A 14,268-nucleotide genomic window follows, 5' to 3' on the forward strand; every position below is an offset into this window, starting at 1 on the left:
TCCTGAGGCCCATGTTCGACCTGAATGGTTATGCAAGGGATGTTTTACAAATTGGAAGTGTAATTAAGCGCATTACCACCATTGAGGATTATTGGGCTGATTGCAAGAATGAGTTCGACAGCCATGATCAAACCATTGCCAGACTAATAGTCGATCAGGTGAAGATGTACAAAGTCAATATTGATGTAGGAGTAGAGGATGATGGCCAGAACATGTATAGCAATACTTACCTGACCAAGCTAAGAGGCATTCCAATAAGCTCAGAACCTTATGAAGATTCTAGGGAAGAGCTAGATATAATGATGGCTCAAATCTACAAGAGGACCGGAAAATGGGTCGAATGGACCACAGATAGGAGTCGGAGCAAAGGCACATCCGCTCAAACTTCCCCAAAGGTTGCAGCGACATCCTCCTCCCAAGGTGGCACATCAAGTGCAACCTTGGCCATTACTCAAGCGCCAACACAACCATCAGATGGAGGTGATCAACCTCCCGACAAAAGCATTCCCCTAGCTAGAACTTGTCAGGACAACTCTCTACCAGTGATCGGAACTCCAACAAAGGCCGAGAAGAAGAAGGCGGAGAAGTTAAATGATTGTGTAGGTACTCTTGCTCTCTCCTCCCATAGCAGTCCAATCCCATCTGAAGGTGCTGCACTACTCCTCCCCAGTAGCCCCCAAGTGCAAGTAGTGGATCTCAGAGATGGAGGAAGCAGCAAGAGTGAGTCCATTGAGTCTGATGAAGCAACAAAGAAGACTGCAGAGGTAGAGAAAGGCCCAGGATCTTTAAAGCTCATCTCACAGGCCTTGAAGAATCCTTTCTCCTCGGCCATGAAAATGGAAATCCATGAACTCAATAGCTTCATCAGGGATTTAGTCACCCCATTAGCAAACATCTTCGGAATGTCAATCACCAGTGATCCTACTGCTACTGATGTTCAAGCACTCATCTCTCAGCTACAAGAGGATAAACATTTCGGGTAGATCGGTAGAAAGTGGAGTGGGAAACTCAAGTTAGAAGGACTTGCCATTATAGAACAAATCGACAATGCAATACTGAGGCTCAATACAGAGAAGGACAATATTTCAGCAAATCGAATTACTTTGGTAGCAGAGCAAGTTAAGAGTGAAGATTGTATTTCTTTGCCAAAGAGGATTATCCATATGAAGGCTAAGGAGGCTGTGGAAGCAAAGATTTTGCCTAAGGGAGATGAAACTCTATTTGAGTGGCTTCAGAGCTTGCAATTCAAGTTCAAGATGATCCTGGCGGCAGAGCAAGGACTTAAAGAAACAAAAGCCAAAGTGAAAAAGGATCAAGATAGAGACTATGAACTCTTAAGAGATCTACATACAAATTCTCAAACTGGTGGATAAGGAAAGGGAATCATTGGAGTGGCCGTCATGCAAAAGAACTTCTCCAGTTATATAGATGGCTTAACGGAGATATCTTCCAACCACCGAAACATAGTTTTCGAGCTCCAAAAACTTGGTGGGTGTGTACATGGCTATGGAAGAGATACAGGAGTGGTTAAATGCCGTTAAAGATTTAGCCAGAGAGCATTCCAAGTGGTTATTGAGATACACGAATGTCCATGTTCATAGACATGAAGAATTGATTCCAATCATTGTCGCCGCCAAAGCCTATAAGGCAAAGTCGGAAAAGGGAACGAAGGCGAAGTGATTCATATCCCGCCCTTTCATGTTTTGATGTAATGATTGTAATGGACAGCTTGGCTCCTTGTCATCTGTCAATTTTGAGGAGATGAACCGATTTGAAATCCTTCTTGTAACAGTCATCTCGGAATCCTATATTTATTAAATTGAAAGATAAATAAAAAGGTCGACTAATTTTTGGTGTGAAATACTTGATGTTGTAGAGACAATGGAATGGTATTTTGTGTCAGTTATTTTTTGTTGCATTCTGTTGTTGTTAGTTTTATGTTTTCTCCTTTGTCTGAATTGAACAAAGGAATGAATGGAGTTTTATTCCCCTGTTTCAAAACGGTAAATTGAAGATAATAGTATTGTTATCATAGGTTCAAGAGAATCCCCTTTTTGTGTTTTCCTTCTTTTTAGTCTTTTCATCTCTGTAGTCAGTTTAGTTTTAGTTAGCATGTGTTGCTGAATCGTTAAGCTTTACAGGTTCATAAGATGTGTGAATTTATAACTTATCTTAAAATACCAACTCTTACCTAAGTTAGTTCCTGTTTAGGCCTAGCTTGGTTTACCTTCCTTGTTTTCGGGTTAAGAGCACACCCCGTTTTAGATTTACAAGCAAACAAAATTCATTGCAAATCACAATGCAATAGGGAGCTGTACCTAAGAATTCCAAGGGAAGTTATTTATTTCATAACAACTTTCCAACTGTTGTAACCAGATGTTGTTTACAAATTTGGGCATTTAAGAGTTAAAAGGACAATCTGTTTACCAACACTGACGAACACCATTATCGGTAGAGGTTCGAGCGTGAATGTTCTACAAAAGGAGACATGGAAGATTCTTAGAAAACCAATACTCAAGCCATCAACCTTCCATTTTGGTTCCGACCAACACGACATCAAACCACCTGGGATGCTCATGGCACACAATGTCACCCATTAGAACTCAACATTTCCTTTTGGTCTTTCTCATCATTATATTGGGAACAAAGGCGTACAATGGCCTCTTTGAAAGGGGCTGGCTGATCATGGCAAAAGCAAACCACAATTGGAGCAGAACACATGCATTTGAGAGTGAAGGGAGGAAGCACATCATTGATCTAAGGAATTGGGCAGTTAGTGTAGAGTTGGCATACTTCAAATCAGAGTTGGAAGATGAAGAACTAGAAATGGATGCATAGAACCAAATGACAAAGAGGTGCTTGAGTTGGAAGATTATTTTGAAGATGAGACAACCCTAAATGGACTATTTGACTGGCAAATAGTGGACTATGAGTTATTCACATCAACATGTAATTTTCTTGAAGCTAAAACTCTTTGTGAAGTTGAATTGATGGAAGAGCATAAAGTTATGGATGATAGATCTTGTGGGGAAGAAAATAATGCACCTACGTAGAGGTCCATTAAAACCTCAAGGAATGCACGACTTCCTTGCACCTCCTCATGTTACTAGCTAGGAGTGCTAGGGAGATGGACACAAGATAAACAAATCTTCTTGGTCACTATGATGTGTTTGATTGCGATTGTTTAAGTGTCTACAGATAGATGCTCAAATGCGATTTAATTAACTAAATTAAAAAATAGATGTATATAGCTAGAACAAATAGATAGATGAAAATATTTTGATTGTAGAAAATAAAAGAGCTAACTATAATGATCAAACCCTGAGTTCCACAAGCTTATTGTCTCAGACAACAACACAACCCAAGGACACTAGCACGTTTGTTAGAAACCAATGTGTCGTGCTAGCATCTCGTACAAACAGGTAAAGACAAATGTCGAGGGTATTTTCGTAATAAAGTAATTAAGTAGTCGTTAGGAGAAGTTTATACCAAGGGTCGCGTCGGTTGGTATTACTAACCAACCCGAGCACTATATGTAGTACACAGGTGGAATAGAATAGTATGCTAATTTTGGATGATCATTGATTATGGTATGTAAACTCAATTGGTATAATCAATAAAAGACATATTTTACCATTTTGTGTATTTTTCGAGTTACTAAGATGAATATGATGATAGTATTGTAAATTATATACTCGATATTGTTGGCAACACTCTCTACCATATTAGCATAAACATTTCTGGTGCCATTGCCTAAGTAGAACCAGGGTAGGGTAGGTGGAAGAAAGATGGACATGTAATGGGCCAACCATTTGACCAACAAACAATAACCAACAAACAATAGTAATTGATAGTGACATTACAAAACTAGAAACCCCTCGAAGGAGGGAATCCCACTTACCCCTAGACGGAGGGGACGAGTGTGAGAGAAGAGAAACCTTGCACCTTCCTAGTAGAGGAGGAGACGAGCATGGGATCCTGCAAACTTTTGGAGGAGGAGAAGAATAAGAGAGAAGAATCTTGGGAAGTTAAGAAAGAGAAAAGTTACAGCAAATCAATAAAAGAAAAATGTGAAACACACTGGATAAACAAACTCTTCCTAAGCTTAAAGGCGAGGGATCATAAGACCCCATAAGGCATTGTAAGACGTGTAACCATCTAGGAGGTGGGAGGACAAGATGATGAAGATTATTGGGTGAAAGCCTTTCTTGCCACTTGTTGGTTAACAAATTGTTCCCTATGATATTTCTTGTGTTTTGCTCTGATGCCTAAATAATGGGAAGACAATTTGTTCCTCAACTGTTGGAAAGCCTAGGCTACGCCATAGGGCTTACCTCTGAATTGTAAGGTACAACTCCCTTAAATGTGAGATATGCAATGAATTTGGTTAGAATCCTAATTAACATGGTTGCTCTCTTAACTCGAGAGCAACAACGGTAATATCCAAACCCTTTATATCCATAAAAGGCTCAGGCAAGAAAATTGGTCTCTAAGTGGATTTAAGCCTCACACACGACTACGAATGAGTTGAATTCTTAAATCTTCCTCTAACTACTTATGCAACTACAATTACTTTGCATCTATGATCTGATTAATGCAATGGATTAATATCTACACATGCAAACAGGTAGTGAAAGGAATGTAACTAAACCATAGAACACCTAGATAACTATTAGCTTCGGATTAACTTTACTTCAAATTCTACAACATTCAATTTAGTTCATATCCATTCACCATATGTAGAAAATAAAGTGACTATTTGAACAACAAACAATGGCAAAATTCTCGAGACTCACTCAGTTGTCTTAGCAACAAGGGGGGAATTTAACACCAAAAATTGCCGATCCTTTTCATTGATTTTAAAAGCGTTACATATATGCCCTTTAACTTCCAATTGTTACAAAGATAACATTTTCGAGAAGATAGAAGAGAAGCTCAAAATGGGGGAATATCGACACTTGTCATCCTGGAGTAGAGCCATGATTAAGTCTGGGGAGTTGAAACGTTTTGCTTCCATCATCAATTGACTTTGCGCTTACTTGACTTGCCTTATACTTTTTCATAGCCCCTAAGATGGCCAAAAGATCTTCAGCATTAGGGATTTGCACATTGTTCGAACGAATCATCCAAAAGTCATGGTCAACATCTAGCCCTTCAATGACATTGGCCTAGGTTTGCAACTTTTTCGACACCTTTGTCAGCATCCCATCTAGAGTAGTTAACTTTTGGAGTTTGGAGCTTTGAAAATTGGTGGGGCATACCAATTCATCTATGAAGTCTTGATAAGTGGTATTCATGTGTTTGATGTCGACCACTTCACCATTTTTGCTCACATGAGACTCTGTGTGTAGCTTCTGGAGGTACCCAAAGATGGTTCCTTCGGCCTTTTTCACCGAGTCATGTACCTTTCGTAATTGCTTCTCAGCCTTGACCATACTTTCTCTTTTGAATGCGATAGATCACATCCAATGTAGCAAGGGCTCATCGCTGTTCTTTAGTATCTCCAAACTGATAGCATTTCAACCTTCAAGCCCATAATTTTATGCAACACTGAAATAGAATCTTTGTACTCGAAATTTGACTGGAGGGATTCGAGCTTGGAGAACATGATCTCATTTGAGTTTACAACCCTTCTGCAAAGGGAGCCCAACTTCTCGATCAAGGGTAAGTTTTCATATCCTCAACCCATTCGCGCCCAATTTGGCCAAAATGCCTTTCCTCTTGCAACCTAACAATCAAAGCTAGATCGAGGGACTTAATGGTAGAGGAATCTCTAGGGAGAAGTTCAAGTGGGGTGAGCAATTGTCTGATATACTCTACAAGCTCTTTATTTGAAGCCTCCAGGCGAGCTCTACAGATCTTCAGCTCCTCGAGCTCATCCTCTATATGCTGATTGGTAAACTTCCACGTGCCCACCGTGGTGTCATGCTGGGAAAGGTCCAATTCATGTGCCTGTACATTGAATTCTATAGGGGAGAGGGATGCCAAATCTTGTTCGTTTTGGGCTTAAGCTATCTCCAACGCTATGTGGTTGATTTCGACATCTCTTAGAGGGCAGCTAGGGTGCACGGTTTCTTTGCTTTCTGGACTGGGGCCGAGGGTTGTGTAGCCTGAGGGATTAGGCCCTTAGTGGGAGCACTCTCCTCTGTTCTTTTCCTTTTCTTCTCTATGGTACCCTCTAGTCATGATTGTGCGACTAGGATGATGAGTGAAGATTGAAGGGAAACCACATTGAATAGCTTCCTTGATATGGGAGGAGTCTTCTTCTGCTTAGAAGAGAAAGGGAAAACAATGATTTTAGTAGAACCACTAGTAGCAGGAGCATTGCGTTCGTTGCTCTGGCTTTGCGGCGTTTATTGTTGTTGCGTTGCATCATCATCTCTGTCAAAAGGTTGATCACCATCGAGGCCATCCAGATTGATCACTTGGGCGCCTGTATCCTTCTCTAGCTCTTGATCCTGCTCTTTGTCTCCTTCGACTGGTCCTACATTTGGAGCTGGACCACTTCCTCATGTAGGTAGAATGGGAATGTTATTTTTAGGAGACTGATCTCCTCCGCTAGTAGCTTGTGCGGGGCTAGGTGTGAGAGATGAGGTGGTTGCAGAACTGGTAGTGGCTGCAATAGGGGAGTCCTATGTAGGATTGGAGGCTGAGGGCGATGCTCCAGTTCTCTTCTTTCTTGCCTTTGTCCACTCTACCCACTTATCAGTTCTTTGAATGATGCCTACTATTAACTCATCCAAGCTCTGGGCTATAGGTACCAGAGGCGGGGTTGAGTTGATGGGAGTGTCTTTAATTTCCTTCATGTATGAAGACGACTGCATATTTCACCCATCGTCTTCAATCGCTTCAACATCGATATTCACTCTGTACATTTTCACTTGTAATCCTTGGCCGACCATCTACGGTCTTCTTGTTTGTAATGTACTCATGAGCGATTAAAGATATATTTTAGTAATTTTACTTTTATATCTAGAGTACACTACCATCTGTATTATTATGTCATGTATGTAATTTACCAGGTATAGTATTAATAACCATACCACAAAAGTTCAACTTAAGAGAAGTTGTTGGCTCCTGATTTGACAGAATTTCAACTACCAAGAAACTAAAACAAAATACATCTAAGGACTAGCTAAATCCCATGATCAATACATTTGATTAGAACATGGATCAACTAACAAGGCAACACTTCCTCCTGCTCTTTGAGCTCTGCAAAACTTAGGTGGGTACAACCCATGATCACTCCTAACAAAGCAGATCTGACCTTGATCTCTTCTACAATTGTGCAGCAAGGAAAGAAGTATAACAGCTACTCAACAATCTTTCAACCCACAAGTAAGTAAAGGTCTACATTCAAGCTCTAGAACATAAAGGGAAACATGATTTGAATTTAAGTTGCAGCATGAACAAGGAATGAAACAAGAAGAAGTTCAAGCTTTAGTAGCTGAGACCGGTGCCTTATCTCCTTTGGGTAATAGAGTCATGAGAAATGAAACATTTGTATAACAAACTTTCAAATGGAAATAGCATTAGATCTATAAGAAATGTTGGCTTACAACATCCTTCACCAACATTCATATTTCAGCCTTCTTACCAAAATCTATGTAAAAGCCCTATCAATCTATGTTCTCCGTTAAGCATTTAGTTGATTCTTTGAATCAAAGCACAAACAAAGACAAGATATATCTCACAAGAAGACACCAAATGAAGAAACCCTTGATTTATTCACTTGAAATTTGATAAAATCTTACAATGGAGAGATCTCATTATATTCATGAACTTTATACCATCTCTGCCATACAAAATAAATAGACAAGAGACTTAAATCCTATATGAGACTCAACAACCACCCAATAATCTATTCTTTGAAAGCTATACACAGCTGCTCAATACACAAGAAACATGCTGGAAAGGTGGAATAAGAGGCTAAGAGCTTGCTCAAGCAACTGGAACCAACCCTACACAAAGAATGAGAAGAAGATATAGGAGGAAAAAATGGGGGGATCTGTTATCTGGATGCCAAATGTCATCTTCAAACTGCATCTTTGCTGAAGCAAAGCCTCTCTCATCTCTCCTCAAGTGAAAGCCAAATCAAATCTCATCATTAGTTGCAACCAACTTGAAAATATCTCCACAAATGATGAGAAAACAAATTGAAAGGAAAAGCCAAACTGCTGCTAAAAAACCCACTAAAGAACCTCAACAACAAAATTAAGGTGTCGGAAGAATCGTCTCCAAATTTGGGGCAAACCCAGATGACGGTTTGCTGAGAAAATGCCCATAATTGCAATGAGGAAGCCATGAAAATACCAGTAAAAATAATCTCTTTCTGTAACAAAATAATCCTTGCTGAAAATATTCTCTGCTGGTAAAATAAACAGCTCCCTTCCATTATTTTATTCATTTTATATCATCTCTGACATGCACCTCTGTTGACACAGTCATCCATATAAATTTTCTCATCTCACTATATAGCTATATATAGTTCCAACTTCCAACTATATAAATAATAGTCTTCACAAAAAACACAGGCCCTGAGAAATAAAAAGAATAGGTTATTTCTATTGGTCAAAATTAACCAATAACATTTCACTTTTACCCCTTTCACCTTATTGGATGTACCTCTTCATCCTGGACCCCACATGCACTTACTTTCAACTTGGATGAGCGCTCACATTAGGTGTCCTAATTAACTTTCCATAGATTGTTTTATTTAATGCATCCACCTATTTATTAATCTTCAAATTTGGTGTGCTCACCTTCTTTTGGGATTTTATTAATACTTTATGGAGCCTTTAACCTTTGAATTTTCCCTCCATTTTCTCAACTGGTCAAACCTCGATCAACTACCACGTGTCACCTCTGGATTAGCCTGACAGGACACTTTACCTGCCCCATCATCACAAACCGAGTCTGGACATCTATTACCCCGTGTCGTGATCTCGCATTTTTGTGATGATGTCATCGTTCCTTCACGAGAGAACACAAGATCGTGACACGTGTCTTGCTACTTGCATCATTGTTTTGAATCGTTGTTGACACTTGTCACATCTTGATTCGTCCATTGTGTGACTAGGAATGCCACTCCAACTATCTTAGCAACTGCTTGCTGGGACCACCTATGACACGTCGCTTTTTTGTGTTTTCGCAAAACTCTTGCTTGGGTCACCCTCTTTTCCGCAAGAACACGATACGATGACACATGTAGCGCTCGCTCAACTGGCCTGCCTCGATTTCTGCACCATGTGTAGGTCTCTAGTTCATTGGTTGGGTTGACACATCACTGCATAGTCACCGCCATGTCGAGGTACACATTAGCATTGTGCTTAAAAAATTTCTCCAATGTCGCATCAACCAAACTAGCCGTGGGCCCCACGTGGGTAAGGCTAACTCCATCGTCCAAAGGCTTACCTTTAGACATTTCAGAGTATATGCACTTGGGGTTTAAATTTGTTTTGTGTTCCCACACATGGGCCATGTGGGATAAAAACCTACAGTTCTTTTCTTCATAAATGACCTTGACAGTGACTTGGCCATTCAATAGTCGAGCCCCCCTCATATTTGGCATCCCACGCAGATGACAAAAACATAGGCACTAAGACTGCTGCCTCCCTTCATTCACTGTGTTAAGCAAATTAGTGAGTTTCCCATCTACCTAGCACTGGATGTCCCTGCGAAACAAGTTGCAGCGCTCTCACCATTGCAAGTGAGCGTCTGCTCTGTGATGAACGGGCCAAATCAAATGCATAGGACCTATACAAATAAAGCTTTAGTTGCCCCTGCGTATTTTATGGTGTTGCAAATGCTGACATAGTGCTCCAATAGGCAGTGCCATCAGACCTGCACAAAATGTCCGCCACCTCCCCGCTTTAACCCTGTGCAGTGGTCTTTGCAAGTCATTGCAAGCCCATTCGTGGATTGTGCACCTTCAAAATATTTGTTTAGTGTGACCTGCAATGATGGTTTCTTTAAATGTGCCCATTGCCCTGTCAATTTGGCAGACCCATACACGTCGTGCCACTGTTATTCTTTTCCCTTATATAATGAAACAGTCCCTTTTATTAATAGCAACACTTGCCCCTCGTACTTTGGCATCACCCAGTCCTCTAAAGAGGCGCCCTACAAGACGGGCCCGTTCGGTCAACTCTGGCCTGCGGTTTTGAATAGGCACTCCCTTACATGCTGGCATCAAACGCAGACATTGCTCCATCTGATTTTCTCACGACCTATTTGTTTGGTCACATTACCCATATACATCGATTTGTTCATTTAGCAATGTCGTATCTGCTGCTGACAAGGCCTCCCAGTGGAGTATACAGGTCTCTTAAGAAATAGTGTTGACCCCGATTTGTATTGAGTGGTGCTTGCTGATGGAAAAAAAATAGTGTCCCAATGATTTAATAAATATCACCAATTATATCTATTTGAAAAATTTCAATCAGTCACCATGGAAACCTGCCTTATCTACTTTGTCAAGCATGGCTAAATTTTTTTTCGAATTCAAACACCTGGCACCCAAACTGATCCAAGGACCTCAAGACAATCTCCATAATTGATTTTGATCGAATTTGAAAACCATTTGATCATTTATATTCTGACACTTAGTATTTTGCAAGGTGACATAATATGGCAAGTTGCCCCCTTTGACAGCCTTAAAAATTGACAAAATTGCATAACTGAGCCATGGTATTTGGTAGTTATATTCTCTGGTCCATAGAGATCCTCTCTACAAAATTTTACTTCATGATAATATATGGGCTAAAAGTTATCAACTATTGAATTTGCTCATTTTATTCTGACATGTAATTAAACATGCTACTCAGTGATAAATTGCATCTAGTATAGGCTTCAAAAACAAGTCAAACAATCACTTGGAAAACTGAAACTTGGGCCATTTGACGTGTCTGATATGGAGATTACATGGGTAAATTTTGGGCTCAAGACAATAATTTGCGCGCATTTGGCAAACTGGCTAAGTTGGATACTTAAATTTACAGAACAGGACATCCTTGTGAAACAGTGATTTTCGCAAATGGAATGCCTTTAGAAAAGTAGGCAAACGGATTCATCAAGATTTGAAAATCTGCATGGGGGGAGTATTTTAAGTATAAAATGTAAGGGTGCAATTAGTTTGGACCCATCTATCACGGTTTCCAAAATGTAGCATCACGAACAAGGCTTCCAAGAATTCTGTGAATCAGATCAGTATTAAAATATTAGAAATTGGATTTGGAATCCCTTTTGAAAACTGATCAAACAGATTTGTCACAAGCTGAAAACTGTCACACATAATATCTTTGACCCCTAGAGGCTAGAACACAGTGGAGAAAGAATTCTGTCATTTCAACCAACTGGGCAAAAGTTTTTCTTAGTCAAACAGGGCTACCTGGAAATGTGCACAAAGTGGAAACAGCATGACAGAGATAAACACCTGACTTTGAGGGATTGAAAAATGTACCAAAACTCATTGAATTGACTTGAAACCTGAAACATAGGATCTCTGATATGCATACCAAACATCCCCAATGTGGTGGGTCCTAAAACATAACCAGGTGTAAGATATTCAGATGCAAAGTAGGCTTTCCACAACAGGTTGACTCTAGAGCAAAAGTACAGGTGCAGATTTCTCAAGTACTCAAAATGGCATCTCACCGAATGATTCGGAATAACAAACTAAGGACCTGAGATGCATGTATATGCTGAATGAAAGGTGTGGAACACTTGAAACTCATGGTAGGCATCAAAATGCAAGTAGGGCAAATATGCATGAAAAGCTCTTATAGGGGGGTAATTTTTAAAATTTTAACAAGGTACTCCAAAATCCTTGCGATCTTTGAGTGTCCCAACAGAAGGGAAGTACTTGATTGGAAGAAAAGGCAATGGTCATGTAGGTCAATATCTGAGCTAGTGGCTAGATAGTACTTGCAGTAATGCTTATCTAGAATGGATTTGTTACTACAAACAATAGAAAAAATAACAAAAAAAGGTGGACTACGAAGTAAAATACATGATAAGAAAAGCTCTTGCAGGCTGTTGTAACCTGTACTGATATTGTGAACCATTAAAGATTCAAATGGTGCAGGAAAATGCCAGTTTATTCTATAAAGGAGGAAAACATAATTTGGGTATAATAGTCTTAACTATTAAGGGATTTTGAAGAATTTTTCAACATAGCTAATCTCGCTTAACTAGTCTACTGTAGGCATCTTTTATATTTTGTTTGTCCCTTGGTTTCTCCAACAAAGATGCTTTTTAAATCCTTTGCCTGGGTGACTTGTTGTAGCTGAGGAGTTGGTCTGTCTGTACATTTTCTTAGCATTGACAAGACATGAAAAAGCATTGTAGTTGAATGGATGATTGGAATCAACGTTGGATGGTATTTAGTACCTTGTGAATAAAATTTGAAGTGCAAATATCATAATTTAAATATACTTCAAGCATTGCCTCATTGAATGGTTTAGGGGAAAACTTCTGGACTTGTGTGAGTTGATGCTCTCAGATTTCACTCCTCCATACTCCATAAGTAGAGTACTTTCTTTTCTCTGAGCAGATATCTCCAGCCTTTTGCCTGAGGGATATATTCCTTCCATTGCCTTCTCCATTGCTGGCAATGATGTCTTCCGTGATGTTTGCAGCTAGAACATAATTGCTGTCTCTCAGATTTCGCTCCTCCATACTCCATAAGTACAGTACTTTCTTTTCTCTGAGCAGATATCTCCAGCCTTTTGCCTGAGGGATATATTCCTTCCATTGCTTTCTCCATTGCTTGCAATGATGTCTTCCGTGATGTTTGCAGCCACAACATAATTGCTGTCTCTTATCTTGGGCTTCAAAACCTAGATTTGATGTTTTGTCGTGGGTTGCATTTCTAATTTGCTTGCTCCCTGCTTGGGCATTGATCACTTGCTATAATAGTGCAAGGTAATAAGTGCTGTGCTTTTCATTTTACATATTTGCTATACTATCCAGTTCCATTTGCAGTTTTACTTTAATTAAATCAAGATATTTGTATCTTGATTTTTTATGTGTTCATGTCTTGTGATGATTGTTTTTTCATCACAACAAAGTCTCAACAATCAATCACAGGACTTTGGAGCCAGTTCTAGTTCTTGTCTGGAAGCAATAATAATAAGATGAAGTGTGCTTCAAAGAAAACTTTAAACAGAAAAGACCTTGGTAGGCTCACTGCAGATTATAGGGTTTTCCTGACTCTTTCTTGTTGGAACGTTTTAAAAGTGGGAAGCTCAGTCAATTCATAATTTGTTCTGATTCCTTAATTAGTATGTTTGTTGCTATCGAGGGAATCCTTAGCGAGGAAGATTGTTGGAAACTTTGTAGATAATCTTAAATAAGAATTTATTGTTATGCTAGAATCATCTGCATAAAGCCATCTATATTTTGGTTTGATACTGGAAATGTTATCCTGCTGTTATATTGTGTTGAATTCAATAAATTTTATTGATGTCCATGAGACCAACATTCTAATGGTATCCCTCTGTTATATTTTGTTAATAGTGTATGTTGTGGTATGACCATAATTAAAGATATTTTATAACGATAATGTTATTTATTTTGCATTTGCCAGTTCCTTGATCCTTATTTGGCAGTGGAGGAATTACATGGCCTCAGTTCAAGGGAAATGAATAAGCTTATGAGGGATTCCGACAATTCAACTTTGCGTGTCAATACAGGCAAAGGTTCCTCCATGCAGGTAAAGCATTCATTTTATTTTGAGACTTGTGTCTTTCAGGTGGAGTGTTCATTTTATTTTGAGACTAGTGTCTTGCATAACTCTGGATGAGTTGCATTTAAAATAGATGGTTTTGTACAGGTAAATATGGAAAAATTAGCTGGATGCTTGCCACTGCACGTTTTAGCTCTGCTTGTATCTTCTAGTGGTGGGGAGGGACCAATACGACTGCGATATCTGTTACATAGTGTTCGACTTTTATATTCCCTTGGCGATCTTGCTTCTCGACATGCCAAACTTGAGCAGGTACTGTTTTATTTATTTGATTTTTCCATGTTCATTGCACGTTTCTGGATTATATTTTCATGCAGAGATGGAAGCTTCATTGTTATGATCTGTACTCATCGCATATATTGATATGAAGGTTATTTATGGATGATCTCATATTGATTGACAATCCAATAACTATGAACAATACACTGAATTGTTGGATTTTGGATTTGTTAATAGATCGGAGCAATTGATGACAATATTTTTGTCCTAGACAGAGAATTGCAATGAGATGAACCATGGAT

General features: G+C 39.3%; 1 protein-coding gene across 3 annotated transcripts in view; it reads left to right on the forward strand.

The window, feature by feature from the left end:
* Positions 1–14,268, forward strand: part of LOC149580600 (nodulin homeobox-like) — a 182,535-nt gene that overhangs the window by 35,773 nt on the left and 132,494 nt on the right. For all 3 annotated transcript variants that reach the window (XR_016353981.1, XR_016353988.1, XM_089792153.1), the window contains exons 3-4: positions 13,589–13,714; positions 13,835–13,999. Coding sequence is in view for 1 of the 3 variants with exons in the window: in XM_089792153.1 (XP_089648279.1) it covers positions 13,589–13,714; positions 13,835–13,999 (291 nt within the window). In the remaining 2 variants the exon portion in view is untranslated. The remainder of the gene's footprint in view (positions 1–13,588; positions 13,715–13,834; positions 14,000–14,268) is intronic.

The sequence above is a fragment of the Cupressus sempervirens genome, chromosome 1, assembly GCF_028749045.1.
Source record: "Cupressus sempervirens isolate cs-2001-9-10 chromosome 1, ASM2874904v1, whole genome shotgun sequence".
NCBI lineage: Eukaryota > Viridiplantae > Streptophyta > Pinopsida > Cupressales > Cupressaceae > Cupressus > Cupressus sempervirens.